Raw genomic sequence first — 24,496 nt, 5'->3', positions numbered from 1 at the left:
CTTGGTTTAATATTTAATCTGAAAAACGAGACTTCTGACAGTGCAGCAGAGTTGTCAACCCTACTCACGAGTACGGTACTGGCATGTCAGCCTAAACTTTGTGCTCAAGTCTCTGGAGTGGGACTTAAACCCACAACTTGCTGACTCAGAGGCAAGAGTGTTACCCACTGAGCCACAGCCGATACCAAGGCTATTGGCAGAATCTTGTGTACATGGAAGGCATCGTCAGCTGTTGAAGAACCAGGAACTGATTTTATTTCAAAAAGGATAGTTACAAATGACTAAAAGCATTTAATTGGAGGGGGGAGAAAAACTGATGGCAATTTTTATTTAGCTTTATTTCCCATGTATTTACTCTAGCTATAGATGCCCAGGCTGCACATCATGGACTCCAATTGATGTAGCAGATCAGTGGCTGCAGATAATCCCATGACCTCCCATTTACTCTGTCACCAACCAGGTGTGGTCCAGGATACAACCTCAGTTTTATTTTTTCTTGATGTGGAGATGCCGGTGTTGGACTGGGGTGGACAGATGTGAGAAGTCACACAACACCAGGTTATAGTCCAACAGCTTTATTTGAAATCACAAGCTTTCAGAGCGCTGCTCCTTCGGCAGGTGAAGTGAAGAGATGCATATAGGCACAGCATATATAGTCAGAGAACACTGCCAGGTGATTACAGGTAATCTTTCTAACTGCCATTTATCACACCTCGGCAGAGAGATAATCACAGCAATCAAAGGTGTGAATGGTGTCCAACCAGGTCAGTCAGGAAAACATTACATCAAAGAACAATGAGGTGGGGTCACAAGGGGTCAAATGTTGCAGATGCTGGGGTCTGTATGAAAAACAAAAAACAAACAAAAGACAATAATAAAAAAATTTTTTTTTAAATTGCTGGAAATCACAGCAGGTCCGGCCGCATCTGTGTAGAGAGAACAAGCCAATGAGTTGTCGTTGGCTTGTTCTCTCCACAGATGCGGCCGGACCTGCTGTGATTACCAGCAAAACATTAAAAAAAAAATTATTGTCTTTTGTTTGTTTTTTGTTTTTCATACAGACCCCAGCATCTGCAACATTTGACCCCTTGTGACACCACCTCATTGTTCTTTGATGTAATGTTTTCCTGACTGACCTGGTTGGACACCATTCACACCTTTGATTGCTGTGATTATCTCTCTGCCGAGGTGTGATAAAGGGCAGTTAGAAAGATTACCTGTAATCACCTGGCAGTGTTCTCTGACTATATATGCTGTGCCTATATGCATCTCTTCACTTCACCCGACGAAGGAGCAGCGCTCCAAAAGCTTGTGATTTCAAATAAAGCTGTTGGACTATAACCTGGTGTTGTTTTATTTTTTCTTCCTTGCCTTAGGCACCTTGCTTCTCGTCAGTAGGGTTGCCAACTCTGATTGGACGCATTCCAGGAGGTTTCATCACATTACCTCCCACCTCCAACCGTCCCACCTCCACGTTCCCGCCATTGGTCGCCCGATACGTCCATCCTCTTGGCGTACCGCCATCCCGCGCCCATTGGCTAGCGAACAGACTCTGTTAATTGATTGGATGATTCTTGACCATCAGTCAAACAGCCTTTTTCCATCTCTGATATTTAACTAATAAAAGTGTTCACAGAGAAAGTAATTGACCCAGAATTTGAAGTCAGCAGCGAAGCGAAGGCATTTGATGCTGGCCCCGAGGTACACTTCACACAAGGATCTCATGATCCCTCTAATCGAGAACTTCAGGTTTTCCGACTGTGATATCCGAGTGGTAAGGTCCGACACTGAGAGAAGCGAGATCTTAAGGAACAAAACCCAACTGTTTATTACACAGTGTAGCAGAGAGACATAGCTCTTACAGGCTGCAGGCAAAACACAGTATTTCTAACTGCACGATGCAAGATGGAGGAACCCCTCTGAGTCATACCCATAATGCAATGCCACATTACCATACTAACTGGTGTACCAGGACATTACCTTAAACACTGGTGAATATGATCCCTTAATCTTTGGCTCCATCTGGTGGATAACTTAAACATTACATCCCAGATTATTATACCGACCTTCGTTTCAAATCAACAGAAGTGGGGCTTCCCTTGTGCAAACTGCTGTGATGTCATCAGACTGTCTACGCAGCCAATCAAAAGGCAGAATTCTCAGACAGCGAACAAGGAAGTGAGTAAGCTCTTAAAATTCTACCTTTTTAAAAATAGTTAGAGAGCAAAGCAAAGATTGGGGCTTTCACATGGGGAAAAAGGCAAACCTGAAATAAAGATGGACAAACTTTTTTTTTGGAAAAGTTTCTTAATTTTAGTTAAAATGGACAAATTTGACACTGCACAAAATTTAAAATTAGTTTTCCAAGCCCATAACATTTGCTTAGCAGTAATAATGCTGTTAAAACCCCAGTTACACCTAATCCCTTTGGGTCTAATTTTAGTGGGGAATTTAACAGCGTAATTACTGAGGACGAGCCGAAGTTTGTGTCAGTTTCAATGTTTCGCTGATTGCCGGCTGTGTGGGGTGGGCGGGCACAGCACAGGTTGTTTCGGAGCGGACAGACCCCAACTTCAGCATTTCTGCCTGCGCAAGCACCAAAGCCCAAAGTTGCCATCAGTTTCAAAGGCAGAATGACGGCAAACGCTGCCAGTTCGCTGTCATCCAGACCGCAGATCCCGGGCCAACGTTTTTGCTCCCGAGGTTGCTCGCAGCAGTGTCCAGGAGATTAATCTTCAATTCCTGGATCCTCCAGGACAGTCCAGAAGAGTTGTCAACCCTCCTCATGAGTACAGTACTGGCTCATTCTGGAAAGAAATCTTAGGGGGGGGGGGGTGGAAAGAGAGCGGGTTCTGATGTGAACGTTAGCTAAGGCTGGGATTAAACTTCAGGTATTCCAATCAGTGGCACAGTGCACCAACCAACATATCTTAGAAAACAATAGTCTCTGCTCAAAACAGCACCTAGTTATAAAAAAGAACAGGTTTAAAATTAAGCAAAAGAGGGAAGTGGCACCTTAACCTACTTTTGGTCATTTTCTCCATGATACACATTTCAAAGCAATAGCTTTAGAATTGGTTAGTGCTGAAAACCAGACCTGTGCATAAGAGGCAGCCACTGCAATACAACCCGATGTTTTGATCTCGCATATTCAAGTCACGAGTACCCTAAACTAGATCAACAGTGCTGTGGGTCTTTCACAGCTTTTCAGAGTTGAACCGATGCCAAACCTGATTCCCATGTTCTAAATTCACTCAATAAGACTTATAGCATAAAGAAAGCCAGAGTCACATTTCATCTGGGCCAACTACTCTTTACTGTATCAGCAGACAAAGTCCCGCATAGGAGACTGGTCAAGAAGGTAAGAGCCCATGGGATCCAGGGTGCCTTGGCGCGTTGGATCCTAAACTGGCTGAGTGGCAGGAGGCAGAGGGTGATGGTCGAAGGTTGCTTTTGTGACTGGAAGCCTGTGTCCAGTGGGGTACCTCAGGGATCGGTGCTGGGTCCCTTATTGTTTGTGATCTACATAAATGATTTGGATGAAAATGTAAAAGGTATGATCAGTAAGTTCGCAGATGACACGAAAATTGGTGGGGTGGTAAATTGCGAGGAGGAAAGCCTCCGGCTACAGGACGATATAAACGGGTTGGTCAGATGGGCGGAAAAGTGGCAAATGGAATTTAACCCTGAAAAGTGCGAGGTGATGCATTTTGGACGGACAAATAAGGCAAGGGAATACACAATGAGTGGTAGGACCCTAGGAAGTACAGAGGGTCAGAGGGACCTTGGTGTACATGTACATAGATCCCTGAAGGCAGCGGAGCAGGTAGATAAGGTGGTTAAAAAGGCATATGGGATACTTGCCTTCATTAGCCGAGGCATAGAATATAAGAGCAGGGAGGTTATGATGGAGCTGTACAAAACGCTGGTGAGGCCACAGCTGGAGTACTGTGTGCAGTTCTGGTCGCCTCACTATAGGAAGGATGTGATTGCTTTGGAGAGGGTGCAGAGAAGATTCACCAGGATGTTACCTGGGATGGAGCGCCTCAGCTATGAAGAGAGGCTGGACAGGCTGGAGTTGTTTTCCTTGGAGCAGAGAAGGCTGAGGGGGGACCTGATTGAGGTGTACAAAATAATGAGGGGCATAGATAGGGTAGATAAAGAGGAACTTTTCCCCTTAGTGGGGGGGTCAATAACAAGGGGGCATAGATTCAGGGTAAGGGGCAGGAGATTTAGAGGGGATTTGAGGAGGAACTTTTTCACCCAGAGGGTGGTTGGAATGTGGAACTCAATGCCTGAAAGGGTGGTGGAGGCAGGAACCCTCACAACATTCAAGAAGCATTTGGATGAGCACTTGAAATGCCATTGCATACAAGGCTATGGACCAAATGCTGGAAAATGGGATTAGACTGGACAGGGATGGATGGGCGGCACAGACACGATGGGCCGAAGGGCCTCTTTCTGTGCTGTAAAACTCTATGACTCTCTATGACTCTATGAACAGAACTCAACAGTTTGACGAAACTGAGATAGCATCGTTCCAGCTCATTTGTATCAGTGGTACTCACGAGTTAATATTTTCTCTTGAAAAGCTACCTAAGCCTTGTTTATATAGGAACCTTTCCTCTCCAGGCTATGGGTCCCAACAGGCCATTGAGCTCTTTTCAAGGCATGCAGCTGGTTGTTAAGAGACATGCAACTGCAGGCCTGTGATGACACTTTGAATTTTTCACTCCTCTCTGCAGCAGGGCGATTCCTGGCCTCTGCTTAGTACCTCCCCACAGCAACACAGCTGAGATCACCAGCCACGTCAACTCCGTGTGAATGATCAAACCTCTTCCCACTGCTGCACCGTGATCGTGGCTACTCAATGCAACCCTAAGATCGCACTGAAACAGTTCCAAACACAGTGCATTTTCCATTTGTTAAGCAATTCCAGAACTGCCAGTTTTATTTTTAAAATGTCCATTTTTCATTATAATGCAGCACACAATCTACAAGTGAACAATGTGTTATAGGCCAGTGTGTGTTAAATACAGAACAATGTTTTTCATAGATAGTGCAAATATACCCATCAGGAAAGGGCCCCTTAAGCCTATTTGCAAAACTTGCATTAAAGTTCTATCCTGAGTAAATGTGTGGAGACAGACCAGAGGCCCCAGGTTCAATTCCTCAGCATGTGCTCAGTTAGTTACTCTCAGTTGGAACACCGATTGGTTAGGGAAGGAGAGAGAGAGAAAAAAATCACCCAGGGCTCTCGTTTACGATTGCTTTCCAGTGACACCTGTGCCTTTGGCTTAGTGGTAGCATTCCTGCCTCGGAGTCAGTCGGTGCAGGGTTCGATCCCTGCTCCAGACAATTCCAGTGAGCGCTGGCTCTGAATTCTGGATTAACATCCAACGGTATACTCATGTCCAGTGGGTGAGGGTTGTGGGAGCCCATAAAACCTTCCTACCGTATAGGACTAACTACCCTAGCGGCTGGCCATGGAAGGAGAGTTTACATTGCAGTCCGTCAGACTACAAATTCTTCCATTGCACAGTTCCAAGGGAAGCGGTCTTATCTGTCTTGAATTCCATTTACTATCTCTCTGCCAATTGACCAAAGGAGTCCAGCTCCTTTTGGATTATTAATCCTTTTGTATTATTAGTCATCTGCAAACTTAGACAATTGGATAGCCTTCTGCCCCCCCCCCACAAATCATTCATTAAAATTATGAACAGCAATGGCCACAACCTGCGGGACGCCACACCAATACCTCCACACTTTTCAATCCACTGGGATGTTACCCGATTCCAACGAGCTTTGAAAGATATTGATGAGGGCTTAGCAATCTCCTCTCCAAACTCCACCAGCGTTCTTCGTTGGAAATTGCCAGAGCCTTGTTTGTCTTAAGATACTTTAATCTAATATGCCTTTTCTCGTGATACCAGATGTTTTCCTAGTTTGCACTTTTCCCCCAATCTGGTCTCTCAACTCGGGCATTGCATCCCCTCATGCAGTAAAAAGGCTCAAAATATTTCAACGCTTCCTCCTCGTCTTCGGAAAGCACAGGGATTATTTTCAACAATCGGCGGGTGTGCAAAATGGGCAGTGGCGGATTGGCCGCCCGTTATACACCCTGCCCAATTTTCTTTTCTTTTGAAATCAATAGAACAGACAGTTGGGCAGCTGATGCGCCACAGCCAGTTTTCTGACCTGGAAGTTGTATATCTCCACTGGTACTGCTAAGAGCCCCATCATCTCTTGCACCTTCTCACGCTCCTAGTATATTTAAAAGAAGACATTTTATGTTTTCTCTGATATTCTACTCAAGCTTCCTCTTCACACCTCCCCACTACCCTTTCCCCGCCACAGACCATTTTTTTGCTGCTTCTTTTGGACTCAAAACGTACTTCCCGTGGTCACACCTTTGTATTACTTTCCCCATCATAAATTTCATGTCCACATTTCCCATTCAATTTTCCAATACCACTGTTCGTCATCACTCTTTGTTGATGAAACCAATCGCATCACACAAAATACTTTTCAAAACAATTTCAGTCCACCATTCCCCCCCCTCAGTAACTGAAATTCGTAAAGGTTTTAAACAAAACAATTCAAAAATAAAATAACACATTTCATAATAAACAGGATTAAATTTAAATCAATTGAATTGTTTTTGTGGAGCAGATTTTCTTGACCGTTTAACACCCATTTCCCCTTGAGAACACTCAAGCGCAAAGGTCAGGTCTTTGGATTTCGGAGGGGTGGGGGCTGGAGGAGGGACGCTGGACCTGGGGACATGGCTAAGATATAAATGGGGTGGAACGAGGTGCTTCCTGCCTCCCACCTCATTTTTCTGGGACTTCGCTTGCTGGGCATTACAGTGCAGGGTCCCCAGTGGATGCTATGACGTGCACCTGGATCTATGCTGGCCAGAGGATCTGCCAGAGACATGGCGGCCAGGTAGGGGTGTGTTTTAAAAAAAAAAATTCTCCCCCCCCCCCCCCCCGCACTCCCCTGTAAATTTCTAGTACCCAGGTCCTTCTGGTGGCTGATCTCTTCACTACCTCCCGTGATGCCCGATTCTTTACAGTCCTTCAAAAAGGTATTCGATGGATTTTGTGGTCATCACATTATATAGAAGGCAAGAGTCAATTATTCCTGGGGTTTGCCTGATTGTCCATGACAGATTAGAATCATAGAATGGTTACAGCACAGGAGGAGGCTATTCGGCCAGTCGAGCCCGTGCCGGCTCTCTGCAAAAGCCCTTCAGCTAGTCCCACTCTCCTGTCCTTTCCTCGTAGCCCTGCAATTTTTTTTTCCTTCAGGTACTTATCCAATTCCCTTTTGAAAGCCACAATTGAATCTGCCTCCACCACCCTTTCAGGCAGTGCATTCCAGATCCTAACCACTCGCTGCATAAATTTTTTTTCCCCCTCATGTCGCCTTTTGTTCTTCTGCCAATCATCTGGAGAGGAAGTTTTGCCAGAGGACTCCTGAATGGGCTACAGGTCTGTTTCTTTTCGCCTCTCCCAGAAGGCTGGGTGGTGGGAAATAGGCGGGTGGATGTAAAAAATCCCTTGGCACTATTCAAAGAGCAAGGGAATTCTTACGATGTCCTGGTTGTAGTGTATGTACCTTTAAGAGGAACTATGTTTTTGAAGCCCCTGTATACTGTAGTACCAGTAGTGACCACTCGGGTATATAAGCCTGTGTAGCGTCTTGTGTAGTTTTAGTTCACCTCCAGACTTTGTTCAGTAAACACTTGTTAAATCAACTCCTGCATTCCGTGTCTCCATTAACACACGGATCTAACACTGGTCAACACTTATTCCTCTACCAACATCTAAAAACAGGGACCTCACCGTCCTTGGCCTCTTGCATTGTTCCACGGAAGCTCAACGTAAACTCGAGGAACAGCACCTCATCTTCCGATTAGGCACTTTACAGCCTTCCAGACTCAATATCGAGTTCAACAATTTCAGATCATAACCTCGGCCCCTATTACATTTTTACTTATTTTTTTTCCACCCCTTTGTTTTGGGTTTTACCTTCCCCCCCCCCTTTTCCTTTTTTTTTCCCCTCTCTCCCACACAGCAGCTGTCTCTCATCCTGCCAGTACACTTCACACCTAATCTGAGCCGTCTTTTGTCTCCACTGTCCTATCACCATCTCGTCTGGTTTTGAATACCTCTTAATGTCTCTTCACTTCTTTTGTTCTATCGCAGCCCTGCCTTCGATCTATTTCATTTCCTTTCCAGTTTTGAAAAAGGGTTCACCCGAAACGTCGACTCTAATTTCTCTCCACGGATGTTGCCTGGCCTGCTGAGTTTTTCCAGCATTTTCTGTTGTTATTTCGGATTTCCAGCATCTGCAGTATTTTGCCATCGTATCTAAAAACAGATTATCTGGTCACTTATCTGATTACTGTTTGTGGGTGCTTGCTGTGTGCAAATTGGCTGTCCCGTTTCCTACATTACAACAGTGCCTACACTTCAAAAGAGCTTTACTGGCTGCAAAATGCTTTGGGACACCCCAAGGTCATGAAAAGTGCTATATAAATGCAAGTTCTTCTTTCTGTAAGCTTAGTACTCCCTTCCTTTGTGAGCTGACAGTCTGTCAAAAGTTGGTATAGGATGTGCCAATATTTGCAAGCAGTCCTAGGTCCATGTTCTACACGGCCAATCAGCATTTCAGACGGTGTCTGCTTGTCCATGTTTTCAGGCAAAAATTAGTGCTGTTCTCTATTCTCCCCTCCCCACTCTCTGAAGCTGCTGCACTGAGGGATCAGAACTCTCCTACACCCAATGGCCAGGAGTTCCAAATCTTGCTAAATCAGGAATTCCTGCCCATGCAATCTATAGTAGATTGTGTGGGCAGTAGAGCTTCAATCGCCTGGAACAACAACTTCAGGTGGTGGCAAAGGAGTATGGGGTGGGGGGGGGGGGGAGGGGGGGGAGGGGGGAGAGAGAGGCAAAGAACAGGGTCAACATAAATTGGGAAGAGAGAAAAACCAAATAGGATGGTTGAATGCTACCTTTGAACTGTGGCGATAAGGAAACCAACAATTTCTCTGCAACAAACGAGGGACAATCCCCCCAAAAATTGCGCCACAATCTTGCGCTATCCAAGTAGAATTATGGCTGAAGTTGTGATATCTCCTGGTCAATGCATTCAGTGTATTTTCATGCCAGATGCTTCGGGCTTGGAGTCATCCAGCCTTTACCAGTTTTTTCTAGCTTGACAAGGATGCCCTAGTTTCCCCGTCTCTTTGCCTTCCTGATCAAATTGTTAGCTTATGTTGCCAGAAACCAACACAACTGCCAACACCCAGTCTAGGCTCACCTGGGATAAGTACTGACTGTGGATTCAAACCGTAGCTTCAGAAGGGGAGGGTTGGAGCGAAAAAGTTAAAGGGAGGACATTTTTTATTTACTTTAAACAAAACCAAAATACTGGATATCTGGCAGAGGGTTTCAGGCAGTATTCCTGTCTCAACAACCCAGCTAACAAACCACAAGAGGAAAGATGCAAGTTGTTAGTGCTTCGTCATCCTGACTGATGGCCAAACAATTTCTCTGTTTGCAGAGGTCATCCTCAGATGTATTGAGTCTGTTAGATTCTTAACCACTCCGCTGGATGGCATCCAAGAGAATGTCTCGCACTGATTACAACGCAAGAAAAGTCTCAGCTTTGGCCCACAGCTCACACTCTAGTGCATCTTACATCGTGGCACTTTAATGTATTTTAAATAAACAGAGATTTGCCTCTTTTACCCTGTATGGTAAATTATTCCAAACAAGTAAAGAAGTTTAAAAAAAAACTTTTCACTATATCCTCTAGTCTTACATTCAAGTAGAAATTTTGGTTTTTATCCTATCTCAGCATTGGCTCGGTGTCAGCATTGGCTCGGTTGGTAGCAGTCTTGCCTCGGAGTCAGAAGGTTGTGGGTTCAAGTCCCACTCCAGAGACTTGAGCACATAATCCAGGCTGACACTCTAGCGAAGTGCTGAGGGAGTACTGCACACAGAGATGCCGCCTTTTGGATGAGACATTAAACAGAGGCCATGGCACTCTTCGAAGAAGTTGTTCTCCAGGTGTCCTGGTCAATATTTATCCCTCAACATTATGGAAGGAGAGCTCCTTCAATAATACATTCCTGGGACTGCTTGCAAATATAACAAATTTGAAAGTGCCAGCTACGCATAGGTGAGCATTACTAAGGTTGCAACTCATCACTAAAACATTGCTGTTTTTGGGAGCTTGCTGTGCGCATATTGGCTGCCACGTTTCCTATTTTACAACAGTGACTACACTTCAAAAAGTACTTCATTGGCTGTAAAACGCTGAGACGTCCCAAGGTCATGAATGGCACAATATAAATACAAGTTCTTTCTTTCCCATTTTCTCTTAATGGGGAGGTGGGGGAAGAAAGAGCTCCTGAAAATTTTAATACACTCCTGAGACTGCTTGCAAATATTAGCACACCCTATACCAACTTTTGAAAGTGTCAGCTATGCATAGGTAAGCAGCATTAAGGTTGCAGAAAGAAAGAACGAACGAACTTGCATTTTATATAGCGCCTTTCATGACATCAGGATGCCCCAAAACACTTTACAACCAAGGAAGTATTTCTGAGATGTAGTCACTCTTATAATGTAGGAAAACACAGCAGCCAATTTACACAGAGCAAGGTCCCTCAAACAGCAATAAAATAAATGATGTTTTATTAATAGATACAGCAACAGGAATAGTGTATGAGTATATCAACAAAAACAGAAAGCCAACAGACAGAAAGTGACTTTGGAAAGCCCAGTTTGAAAACTTATGCCATTCATGTACCATTTAAGATTTTATACCTAAATTCTTGGTCCCTTAACCATCTCATTTCTACACTGTAGATCTTAAACTTCTCACTCTGTCCTCATAATTCATATTCTTTATACTTGGGATGAGTCTTATTGCTCTTTTTTTCACACTTGTATCAGATCAACTTTGACAAGACTAGGTTTACAGTGCTTCTCCTACTCATTCCAACCCCCATTTGTGGGTCTTTTTATTACAATGATGACTAGAATGAGACTGCACATTTGTCGGACCAGGCATGCAGGTCTGAAGGGCACTATTACCCCCATGGACTTTACACACCTGGCACCACACTGCCACATTCGGTTTGTCTTGGCAACTGGTGTCTCACATTGTGAAGGAGTTCAACAGAACATCATCCCAAATCGGTCATCTAAGTGGCTGACATGGGTAATGGAGGCCTCCTATTTAATATCGTTAAACAGCTGCAGACACAATTCAGCCCAAGTCCAACAGCGCAAATAATTACCGCTACAGAAAGACCACAGTGCGTTCTCTGTCAGGCAATTTGCCAAATCAACTAGTTTGTAGTCACACTGAGGCAAGCTTGTCAAAATCAGGAATATCCCAACTAAGCTGAAAATTCCAGTCAACCATCTTAGAATAAGGACCAATATCAGCCAGTGATTAAGGCATCTGGAAATGGGCCTACATTTAGCGTTGAATTAGCAAAGGGTGAAAGATCAACATTGAAAATTTGTGCCTACAGAACTCTGGTTGTCTGTGCCTTATGAAAAGTTGACTAAAAGGAAGAAAAATCAGAAACAAACAAGACATACAGGAGGCAGTTGTATACTTGCAGGCTTACCGCCAGGACTTCAGGCATCGAGTCCAATTAGAACATTCTGGTGTTTACCAATTTGAGTCTAACCAAAACCAACACAGTACATCCCCTAATTTATCCTTATGGATTGCCCTCAGTGGAATATTACGTCACAGTGCATATCATTAGAAGTTTAAAAAGTGTAGCCTGCAAAGGAAATTCTACACGTGGTATAAACATTGATGATGTCAGCTAAAATAGGAGTGGCGATGGGATTTTCTTATTAGATTATTAAATTCATTGCTTCATTTTTTGGGGGGTAGCATGTCTTAAGGCAAGGGCAAAAAATGTGAGGAGGGGAGAATGTATTGGCTTTTTTGCCCCCCTGAAAACCATTTATGGCAAATTCTGTGCTCATCCAGCTGGAGGATAAGAGTACTGGGAAATGGACCACTTTTACCAACCTTGTATCAGCATCAAGAACTCAAGTTAGCTACAGCATAGCTAGATGCAAAATGAAACTCTCCCTACTCAGTTTCAACGACATACCTTAGGGTCCATTTCAGAGGAAGGCCCCTGGTCATACTAGTGTTCCTTATTTCCCAGTTTACACACCAGACATCTCCAAGGCCTCAGAGCGAGATTCCTCATAAATTTTATCTTATCCGTTTGCGCCCACTAAAAAATGCATCAGATATCACAAACATATTGTGCGGAACACCATTACTGTCAACAAAGATGAGGGACTTTTATCCATATACAGGAAATTCTTTTATCCGGCACCGACGGGACCGGCGTGGTGCCGGTTGATCAAAAAGTCCGGATTACAGAGAGGTATACTTACCAAGGTACGAGAGCCCCGTACACGGCCACAGGTGCAGGAGCCCCGGATTACACGGCACTTGTGCAGGAGTCCCGGTTACACGGCCACAGATCCAGGAGTCCCGGTTACACGGCCACAGATCCAGGAGTCCCGGTTACACAGCCACAGATCCAGGAGTCCCTGTTGCACGGCCACAGATCCAGGAGTCCCGGTTACACGGCCACAGATCCAGGAGTCCCAGTTACATGGCCACAGATCCAGGAGTCCCGGTTACATGGCCACAGATCCAGGAGTCCCGGTTACATGGCCACAGATCCAGGAGTCCCGGTTACATGGCCACAGATCCAGGAGTCCCTGTTGCACGGCCACAGGTGCAGGAACCCCGGTTACACGGCCAGAGGTACAGGAACTCCGGTTACACGGCCACTAATATATAGTAAAACTTACCTGAACCTACTCCTGAATTTTGCTGGTTAAGAGATTTTTCCGGATATTTTAAGTGCCGATTTAAAGAGAGTTTCCTGTAGTCTAACCTAAATTTAAACTTGAATACCAGAGATGAAAGGGCAATTACTAACCAATACACCCATCACCCTCTATCCCCATCTATTTCCAATCAAATAACCACCCTAAGCACTTAAGTAACACGAAAGAACTAACTTTCCAGATATCGCCATGAAATAGCTCTATTTGGCCCAATATCAAAAAACTCTGTAGAACAACACATTTGTTTTCTATATTGATGCGTCTCAGACTGTAGAATTGCGAGCAGTTGGAAGCTTTCATGTCTTCTGAAGACTACACCAATCAGATGATGAATTACATGCCAATGAGTCACTCACCGGTATCGAAGGAGCAACCATTGAATTGTCCAGAGGCCAACAAGGATCAAACCATTGACTTCCGAAATCTTGAAAGCCCACTCAATACGGTCCACATAGTCAAAGAACGTATCAGGTAGTGGAGGATTCTTTTCTTTGGGAGGGACTCTTTCATGTACAACAGTGATCATAACACTCGTCATAATCAAGTTAAATAGTGCATAAACAAAAGCGATGCCAGTCTTCCACCACTCCAGTGGAAATTTACAGCTCGAGTCTGGTAAGGAGATTTGGATGTAGTCCTTTGGATTCTTTTGACCTTTTCTGATGCCATTTGGTAAACTACTAGATTTGGTGCCCTCATTGACGACAGGGAGTAACATGGACCTGGCATGTCCACTGGAAGGCATGCTCTGCTGACCGCTCGTGTGTTCTTCAAACTGTAATGTTTCAATTACTTCCATCAACATCCGAACTTTGACAGTCCAGTAAAAATGTAAGCCACGCAAAAATTATCCTCGCAATTGTTGCAAGTTCTTCAGTCTATTTTTGTTTAAAATGAGCAAAGAGAGATCAGCACAACATTGTAGTACATGCACGATTATTTACAGTCGACCAGTCCATTAATCGGAAATGATTGTGATGGAGTGCAGGAATCAGTGTAATCCCAAAAATGGCCAACAGTTCACAAGCAGGATGAACTCTAGAGTAAAGATTGTAGCTGGGGTAGCCAAAGTGGTGCAACGCTTGCCTCATTCCACTACCGTTAAAATCTCATCTGTGGAAAGAAACCCAGAAATAAGCATCCGGTGTTTTAAACAAGATTGGAAAATATCACACATGTACAGGTGAAAACACAGGTAAAAATATCACACGTTTTCTCCCCTCCGCGCTGGACACTGACCGATACTGGAGTGCGGTTTCACGGACGGTGATCACCCTCCAGCACATAGTCTGATTGAATGTTTTTCTTGTACGAGGCTGGGCAGTGCCTATTGACAGGCTGTTGCACTGCGAAGGGGCATCACAACTGATAGCGACCCCGTCCTCACCCAACACTTCAACAGCAGCCACTAAATAGTGATCACGTGTAGGAATCCTGGCCGACCTTTCCCTGCCCAAGCCCAGAGCCACTAGGGCCCAGCCTACTTTCATTGCCCTGGGGGATGAACTAACTCAGCACTGTGCAGGAATTCAATTTTCCTGACATATTTGGCTCAGTTCCATGTTCAGCAATACAATGATCAACTTCACCCTCATGGGAAGTTCCGTGGATTTGTTTTTAAACTCTGGTCATAAAATTAGCTAGCCAGGGAGTTCACCACAAAATAATTAGCAACAGTCAAGTAACCAGCAGAATCTCAGCATATAAAATGGACAAAAGTACACAAATATGTTTGCAATTTGTGCACCAAAGCTTTTACCCTCAATCTAAATGGTGATGGTAAATGGTTGTTTTTGCAGACTGGAGGATGGTAGACAGTGGTGTTCCCCAAGGGTCAGTGCTAGGACCACCGCTTTTTTTTGATATATAAAAAATGACTTGGATATTGGAATACAGAGTAAAATTTCAAAATTTGCCAGTGAAACCAGGAGGTGTGGCAAACAGTGAGGAAGATACCAATCGACTGCAACAGGACATAGATAGGCTAGCAGAATGGGCAGACAAGTGGCAGATGGAATTTAATGCAAGAGAAGTGTGAGGTGATGCATTTTGGCAGAAGGGATAGTGAGAGGCAATATAGACTTAATGGCACAGTTCTAAAGAGGGTGCAGGGACAGAGGGACCTGGGGGTTCATGTGCATAGATCTTTGAAGGTGGCAGGACATATTGAGAGAGTAGTTAGCAAAGCATATGGGATCTTGGGCTTTATGAATAAAGGTATCGAGTACAAAAGCAGGAAAGCTATGCTGAACCTTTATAAAGCTCTGGTTAGGCCACAACTAGAGTAATGCGTCCAGTTTTGGTCACCACACTTTAGGAAGGACGTGAAGGTCCTTGAGAGGGTGCAGAGGAGATTTACCAGAATGGTTCCCGGGATGAGGGATTTTAGCTACAAGGTGAGGTTAGAGAAGCTGGGGTTGTTCTCCTTGGAGCAAAGGAGGTTGAGGGGAGATTTGATAGAGGTGTACAAGATTATGGGTTTGGATAAGGTAGACAGAGAAAGGCTGTTCCCATTAGCTGATGGTACAAGGACTAGAGGACACAAATTTAAGGTTTTGGGCAAGAGATACAGGGGGGATGTGAGGAAGAATTTTTTACGCAGCGAGTGGTAATAACCTGGAACTCACTGCCAACAAGGGTGGTGGAAGCGGAGACAATCAATGATTTCAAAAGGAAATTGGATAAGCGCTTGAGAGAAATAAACTTGCAGGGCTATTGGGAAAGAGCGGGGGACTGGGACTGACTGGATTGCTCCAGAGAGCCGGCATGGACTCGATGGGCCAAATGGCCTCCTTCTGTGCCGTAATTACACTATGACTCGATGTACTGAAACCTTAGTTTAAAAAAAACATTCCGGTTTTAGGTTAAGCTGAGCCCAGTTATTGCAGTATTAGTGTATTTTTTGAATGATGTTCGATGGAAGCAAGTGGAATTCAGAAATAAGATTACTGCTCTGTTGACATAATGCATCATCTTTGACTGTAGAAGCAATGAAACAAAGCGTAGTTAGTAATACATCAAATTGTACTCTGTTCAGTCCCGGATATTTTTGGGTCAGAGAAGAGTTAAATGGTGTTTAACCAGTATTTACTTAGTTTGTGTTGGTTGCCAAGCACTGCTTTTTAAAAAAAAATTGTCGGTTTATGTATGAGATGATGACTTAAGGGCTAATGAGGGATCATACACAAAACTTTCGGATCAAATCTCAGTCCCAATCTATTAGTCAGACATTGTCATTAGTGCGGACCACTTGGGTTGACTGCTCCCCCCATACTCCCAGAGATGACAAAATCTATCGCTTAAAACTCCAGGTACAAATATCAGTTGAAAGAATTTAAACCTGCTCCACCTGAGGGTACAATGATCTAGGTCATACGTGCAAGCCAACCCTCTAAATAACAAGTCAAATTTAGCCTTCACTAACTCAAAGTTCACGAGCAAATCCAAAATACATATCTTATAATTCTGGAAGAGAATGAACTTTGCAACTTAACTGCTTTAGGATTTACTATACTCAGGCCTCAAGTCAAGCTATCAGTAGCTCTGGGATAAACATGCATTTTAAAAAAAGGTCAGAAAATCTATGTTTCAAAACTGTTTTTCCAATGTGAAACTGACTTGATGCCAACATCAGCAAAATATACCCAGTCCTTCGAACAGTTGGGCCCTCTCATCTCCTGCTGGCACTATCTGTACCAGCTCCTTAATACTTAGCTTGTTAAGTCATTCAACAGCCACACCTTCTAGCAAGATGAACAAACTGGAGGCGATTTAAGCTCCGATGTAATTTTATTTTATTAACTCCAGATGCCATGCAAGAGTGCCAAGTTAGCTAAAAGATCAGTGCAACCCTAGAGTCAAGCCACAATCCCACTTATCTCTGCCTTTCTTACAGGTTAAATAGCTAATGATGGGAACTCAATTTTGCAGTGCAATATCTTTAAAAGAGAGAAAACAACACACCACATTGTATACCCGTCCCAAAGTTGCTGTTAAACAGGACCTCCAGCCTAAATGGAATACTGTAGAAAAATCCAAGGTTTATTTAGATTTCAAAAATGTGTCACCATTTCTAGGTGAAAGTTGACAACAGATGGACTTTGTTTTGTAGCTAGTTCTGCACATACCGACAGCCCGCTAAGTGCCTCGTTCAGTCATGACCATTGATAAGCGGGGCCAGCCGGCTATTCAACCTTGGAAAGCCTCCCAGTCTTCGCCAGAGTCATGCAAGAATGCTTTCTGGTGGGAATCACTGGATAGCGATCAGAGGCAGGATCTCTGGCTGATTTTCTCCTCCCTAATCCACATTTGTTCACCAGAGTTAGAGTTTCTAAGTTGTAAGGGAGTAGTTATTACAGCCTGTGATGATTAGGGTGCTGTCTTTCTGTGGTGCTTATACTGCCAACAGTCACAAAGAAATGTAGTCATTTACTAAACCAGAGAATAACCCATGTCTACAAGGAAATACATTTTCCAAATTGAACCAATACTCTCAAATGTTTATTTCCTCCTCATCTGGTCTCCCTGCTCATAAACGTGGTGACTCATGCAGCCCACAGCTGCTGAAACTTTTTGCTATCTCACCAACTAGACCATTCTTCATGTGTGAGTCAAGCTAGATGGTGAGTGTTAACAAAATATTGAAGGGGTGGGGGGGGGAAGAGGGGCGTGTAGGGGTATCAAAGTTCAGGCTGACCCTTTCCTCACCAGGCATTCATACGTGCACACATTCCACCAGGAGTCAATGGCTTGTGATTAGTAGTGGGAACCTTGGCCAATTCTTCCCCTCCCCCATTGTACAGGGCCACTCCCTAGATGTTACAAATTGAAATAACTTTTTCTTCTGCCAAAAGCGTTGATCTTCAAGGCGCAAGCATAAAAGGAAAAGCATTGGGAGTATTCCCCTCACAATGAAATCCAGACTGCGAACACTCCAGAGTTATCTTTTAAACTTTTACTGTTCATGCACATATATGGAATGCACCATACGGTAAATATTTCTAGTGTCATAATGGCCAAAACTATTTACAGACACTTTTTTTTTAAATGAATAAAAATCATTAGCTTCTCTCGGATCTGATTGTACAGCCGCCCAATTATCTCATTGCCAAATCAGAAGAACGTGTTCAGTACCGCATTATGAGGTTATGCCATGTAGACTGTTTCACACAATGTGTTGTTAAGTTGCCTTAGCAACTTGGCTTAAAGTGCAAGTGTAGCCACAAGGTAGATCCGTTTACGTTGCTATACCACAAGGCATTAAATCTTCCCATCAAGCAGGAATCTAACAAGCACAAACCCGGATTTAATAAAAAGCTGTACAGTGTCGTCATATGCGCAAAACAGCTACAGAGCGGACACAGCAATTTGTGACATTATTCCAACCCCCCTTGTACAGTGGAGAAGGAGGTAAAATGGTTTGAAATCTTGGTAACGAGCCGCACTCAAGACGGCAACAGATAATTATGGTCCGAGGCTCTTTTTGAAACCAGAAATGAGAGTTCTATCTGTTTGATAAGCTGAGCAAAATGTCATTCGTATCTGACTGAGGCTGTGCTGGAACCCAGTTCAGGAGATATAATAGAGATAGTGCAGGAACAGAAAACAGAGGAGCGATATATGATAATGAATGAGCGACGCAAAATACAGCCCTTACCAAGTGCGGCCACAAAATGAAAGGCAAGAGGGAAACATATATGGCCCCGAGTTTCCTCTTGATTTGCGCCCAGATAACAGCTTAATCTGGATGCAACCAAGTCAAACAGTGTAAAAGATCGCGGAAATTTAGGCGTAAATGTGTTATGCCCATGACTACAATACGCCTCCAAGTATCTGCGACCTTTTAAGTCGGTCGATTGAACTCTCCGCCCGAACAAAACTGGCCACGTCCGCAGGGCCAAAACACCAGTTTCCTCCAATTGTGCTTATTCGGTGGTTCATTACATTGCGTCCAGATTCTCAGGCGCACAGGCACCCGTGGTGATATTCACAGGTGCAAGCATGGGTTCTACCATTCCGCAGCATGCAGTGTTGATATCTTAACAGAAAAAGTTGAAACATTGTCAAAATGCTTTCCAGCAAAATAATTATTTCTCCTTTCCATCTCACCCCTGGTCCATATTGGTTTTCTATCTCACTGAATGCCATTTCCTGAGTGGCTGTTCTGCAGGGCACGACCACAGGAACAAGTGACGGGATCTCGGCTTCTTGCAAGATCATCAGAATTGTGTGCTTTTCTGCCCTTGTTAACTTATTAGCATGTGTTACTCCTGTTGCTGTATGCCAATTAAAAAAAAAATCCTGCACATGCTACCCAAACTGACTGTCCTTTGCAAGTTAGGCAGGGGCGGACCTTGGGATTGTGTCAAGGGCGTGACAATATTTTCAGAAGGTCCAGTGGAGTGCAGCAATATTTATAGGGGTCCCTGATGCAGAGGAGAGTTTGAGAACCGTGCTTATATTTAGTAAATGCACAGTAAGAGATTTTTTACCTATTTGACCTAGAAGGATTTACAAGTTTATTTATATTCTGATGTTACTATGATGTTTGCGTCAATACTCCAAGGGGCAACTCCCAGAGAGTCACAAGTTATATAGGATCTTGTTTAGAACAAATTAGTCAAACTCTCAGATGAATCAGCCATCTCAGAATTGGGTATTCTCGCATACCAGATCACTGAGATAGGAGTCGTCCAACGCGTACTAGAGATGCTCGCATCTATAATATTAGAGGCAGCCAGCAGAGGGCTTAGCTAAACAAACAATGTCGTTGCCATGGTTTCTACACCAAGGTGGTAGCTTTGATTGGCCGCTCTGAGCTAATCATTAGAAAAGAACTAAAGGTTGGATCAGAGGTTAAGCATCTCTCTCTCTCTCTCTATTGGGAAATAGCAGTTAATTTGGAGTTTGAAACAGTCAGAGTGAAACAAGTAGATTTTGCTTTCTATGGTTAGTGCCAGTCAGTTCAAAGACAGAGGACTTAAAAAGGACAAAGTTGGATATTTTTATTATATTGATGGTACAAGATGTGATAGGAGATCCAACTGAATCTTACTGAAAACTCTATTCCGTTCATTCATATACTTGCAAAATAAGCCAGTTTCTTTACTACTGACTGCATCTCACTAGAGTGCTCATCAGTCCAGCTTCCAAAAGACAAGAGAATGCATCTGTCAGCATGTGCAAGATCCAAGTATAGAGTACTGAGTACCAGAGGTCTTACTGTTTTGATCCCTGGGAAACACCATCATTTAACTAGATATTGGGCAGTAAGGGTACACTCCAGTTTGTAGGGTACATGGGATCCATTTACAGGAATGACTCATGATGTTGAACACAGGAGAATATCTAGTCCTCACCCAAAATTTGTAAAACGTATCACTGACACAATACTAGGCAATAAGTCAAAAGGTCCGACGTTTGATCGGGGTTCCTGCCCCTGACCACTGTGCAGTGACCCCTGCTGGAAATGTGTGTGGGGATATTGGGTGAGGATTGGATCACCTCTGCTGTGAAGCCCTCTGATGCTTGTTTAATTAAATAGCCTGCCAACATTGACTGTCCAGGCTCACACAACAAGAATGGTCACTTGGGCAAGGTTAATAGAGGACATTAATATGTTTAGAAGAGATGGGGAGGGAAATGCAAAAGATATTGGAAGGCAAAAAAAAAGTTGCAATATATATTATCTTATATAAATATAGTCAGTTATTGGTGGTCAACAGAAGGTTTAAACAGTTTCTAAGAGTGTCTTTTTGTTACAAAGACAAAGGATCTTTGGGATCCCTACACCCATTTTTCAACACAATTCCTGGAGCAGTTTCATTATGCTGCCATCCTATGATAGCCACCAATGAAGGCAGTCACATAAAAATATTCACAATTCTAAAAACAATCACTCTCCCATTTCAAAAAGGAGGGACTTGCATTACTGCTGTGACGATATACATAAAACCAGTTACCATGTGGTCATGTTAGCTAAAAAAGTCTTCATAGAAAAAACATAATTCATTGTAGAGTGTTCCACGCCCAGTGAAACACAAACCAATGGGATGAGAACTGTCTGAACAGCCAGTCATACAAAACATCGTGGACCTTTAAACAGATGGAGCAATGCAATCTACGGACCTCATCAAGATAATGAAAAGAAAAACTTTTCATATGGCATCTTTCATGTCCTCAGGACATCTCAAAGTACTTCACAGCCAATTAATTACTTATAAAATGTAGTCACTGTCATTATGCAGACTAATGTGGCAGCCAGGTTGCGCACAGCAAAGTCTCTCAAACAGCAATTTTTTTTAAATTTTTTTAAATGATCAGTTAATCTGTTTTAGTGATCTTGCTTGAGGGATGAATGTTGCCAAAACACTGGAAGAACTCCATTGGATACTTTATGCCCACCCGAGGGGGCAGACGTGGCCTTGGTTTAATGTCTCATCCAAAAGGCAGCACCTCCGACAATGTACCACTCCCTCAGTGGAATATCAGCTTAGATTAAATGCTCAAGTCCTGGAGTGGGTCTCGAACAGGAGAGAGAATCAACACTGAGCTAAGCTGCATTATATATGTAAATAAAAACAGACTAAAAACCTGTCAAGCGTTCACCAGTAGCAGTTACTGGAATTGCGTCGACATAAAAGATCCCATGACACTGTTTCAAGACGGAGGCGTTTCCACCAATGCCTTGGCCAATATTTATCCCCCCCACCAGCATTGCTTAAACAGACTAACCTGGTCATTTCTCTCATTGCGGTGTGTGGGATCTTGCTATGCACAAATCACCTGCAGCATTTCCCACATAACAGCGACGACACTTCAAAAGTACTTCATTGGCTGTGAAGCACTTTGGAATGTCCCGAGGATGTGAAAGGCGCTAAATAAATGCAAGTTCTTTTGCCCCTCTCTTTCCTCAACACTGAACTGCTTCAAGCAAGGTGTTAACCATGGTACTGTTGGAACAGTGCTAAGTGGACCAGAAACAAAGAACAGAGAGAAAACACAGGAAGGATGGCCTGAATGCTTCTGCCCATGGGTTATTGCACTTTCCTCGCCTGGAGCTGGCAATACCAAGCCAAATCATTTGCGAGCCAATACATTCACTGCCAATACTCATAACTACACTGGAAAGCAGAATAAATAAAAAACACCGCATTATCCTTACCCTTTCAACTCATTGGTGAACATTAGAGCAATAATGGCCCCAAGCGAGGAACTAAAACAGACACCTAATCTAGATTTCCACTCGAGATTTTAATCAAAGTGACATGACGAATGTGAAGTGTAGCAACTGGTCCGAGTTCAGAATCAGATGAGCTTGTACAGCTCCCGACCGGTTTTCCGACATACCCATGACAGGACAATTACGTCAAGAGCTGAGGTAAAAGCACACAGCTGTGTCTGGGAAAAGTACAGGTGAAAGATAAGTGAAAATTTCTTAAAAGGGCACCGTCTTCATGACACGGTATCTGTCTTTCCCCAAAGTGTCTTGTATATGCCAAAATCATGCTCAAAGTGATACAATAGCATAAACCATGTCAAAACTTGCCACTACACCCTATCCGTAGACAAATAAGGTGCTGGTTGAGCACTTTTACTTTGAGTATAGCACTCCAGAACTCCCAGTATTGCTAATAGGATTTGACTTCAAATTCTTTTTAGAATCATAGGAACAGGTGTAAGCTATTCAGTCCCTTGAGCCTGCTCTGCCATTCAGTTAGGTCATGGCTAATCTGTACTTCAACTCCATATCCCTAGATAATCTTACCAAACAAAAATCTATCGATCTCAGTCTCAAGAGCTCCAATTGATTCAGCATCCAGAGGCTTTTGGGGTGGGGGGGGGGGGGGGGGGGGGGAAGAGAATTTTAATTTTCTACTACCCTTTGTGTGGAAAAAGTGCCTCCTAAATGGCCTGGCTTTAGAAACATAGAAGATAGGAGCAGGAGTAGGCCATTCAAGCCTGCTCCGCCATTCAATGAGATCATGGCTGATCATCCAAATTCAGTACCCTGTCCCTGCCTTCTCCCCATATCCCTTGATCCCTTTAGCCTCAAGAAATATATCCAACTCTTTCTTGAATATATTTAATGAACTGGCCTCCACCGCCCTCTGTGGCAGAGAATTCCACAGGTTCACCACTCTCTGGGTGAAGAAATTCCTCCTCATTTCAGTCCTAAATGGCTTACCCCTTATCCTTAGACTATGACCCCTGGTTCTGGACCCCCGGCCATCAGAAACATCCTTCCTGCATCTAGTCTGTCCAGGCCGGACAGAATTTTATAGGTTTCGATGAGATCCCCTCTCAATCTTCTAAACTCCAGTGAGTATAAGCCCAATCGACACAATCTCTCCTCATACGTCATTCCTGCCATCCCAGGTGTCAGCCTGGTGAATCTTCGCTGCACTCCTTCCATGGCAAGAACATCCTTCCTCAGGTAAGGCGACCAAAACTGCACACAATACTCAAGGTGCGGGCTCACCAAGGCCCTGTACAACTGTAGCAAGACATCCTTGTTCCTGTACTCGAACCCTCTTGCTACGAAGGCCAACGTACCATTTGCCTTCTTAACCACCTGCTGCACCTGCATGCTTACCTTCAGCGACTGGTGCACAAGGACGCCCAGGTCTCTTTGCACTTCCCCTTCTCCCAATCTATTGCCATTCAAATAATAATCTGCCTTCCTGTTTTTGCCACCAAAGTGGATAACCTCACATTTATCCACGTTATAGTGCATTTGCCATGTTTCTGCCCAATCACCCAACCTGTCCAAATCGTACTGGAGTTTCACGTCATCCTCCTCACAGCATACCCTCCCACCCAGCTTTGTGTCGTCTGCAAATTTAGAGATATTACATCCAATTGACTCGTCCAGATCATTAATATATATTGTGAACAGCTGGGGTCCTAGGACCAATCCTTGCGGTACCCCACTAGTCACTGCCTGCCACTCGGAAAATGACCCGTTTATTCCAACTCTTTGCTTTCTGTCCGCCAACCAGTTCTCTATCCAAGTCAATACCTTGCCCCCAATCCCATGTGCCTTAATTTTGCACGCTAATCTCTTATGCAGGACCTTATCGAAAGCCTTCTGAAAGTCCAAATACACCACATCCACTGGTTCTCCCTTATCTATTTTACCAGTTACATCCTCAAAAAAATTCCAGTAGATTAGTCAAGCATGATTTACCTTTTGTAAATCCATGTTGACTTTGTCCGATCCTGTCACTGCTTTCCAAGTGCTCTGCTATTACATCTTTTATAATGGACTCTCACATTTTCCCCACTACTGATGTCAGGCTTACCGGTCTATAATTCCCCGCTTTTTCTCTACCACCTTTTTTGAATAGTGGGGTAACATTAGCTACCCTCCAACCCATGGGTACTGTTCCAGAGTCTATCGAGTTCTGGAAGATGACCAGCAATGCATCTACTATTTCTAGGGCCACTTCCTTAAGTACCCTGGGATGTAGATCATCAGGCCCTTGGGATTTATCGGTCTTTAGTCCCATCAATTTTCCTAACACCATTTCCCCACAAATACTGATTTCTTTCAGTTCCACCCTTTCATCAGA

At 43.8% G+C, this 24,496-nt stretch overlaps 1 protein-coding gene across 1 annotated transcript in view; it reads right to left on the bottom strand.

The window, feature by feature from the left end:
* The window catches only part of sgms2a (sphingomyelin synthase 2a), a 76,292-nt gene that overhangs the window by 19,535 nt on the left and 32,261 nt on the right, over positions 1-24,496 (bottom strand). Inside the window, exon 3 of the mRNA XM_086007071.1 lies at positions 13,280-14,036. Within this exon, the coding sequence (XP_085863197.1) occupies positions 13,280-13,728 (449 nt within the window). The 5' untranslated portion in view covers positions 13,729-14,036. The remainder of the gene's footprint in view (positions 1-13,279; positions 14,037-24,496) is intronic.

The sequence above is a fragment of the Somniosus microcephalus genome, chromosome 2 (assembly GCF_052327205.1).
Source record: "Somniosus microcephalus isolate GS21.2 chromosome 2, FLI_Smic_1.0, whole genome shotgun sequence".
In the NCBI taxonomy this organism is placed as follows: domain Eukaryota; kingdom Metazoa; phylum Chordata; class Chondrichthyes; order Squaliformes; family Somniosidae; genus Somniosus; species Somniosus microcephalus.
The sequence above is the reverse complement of the archived record's forward strand: the minus strand, read 5'-3'. Positions and strand labels throughout refer to the sequence as shown.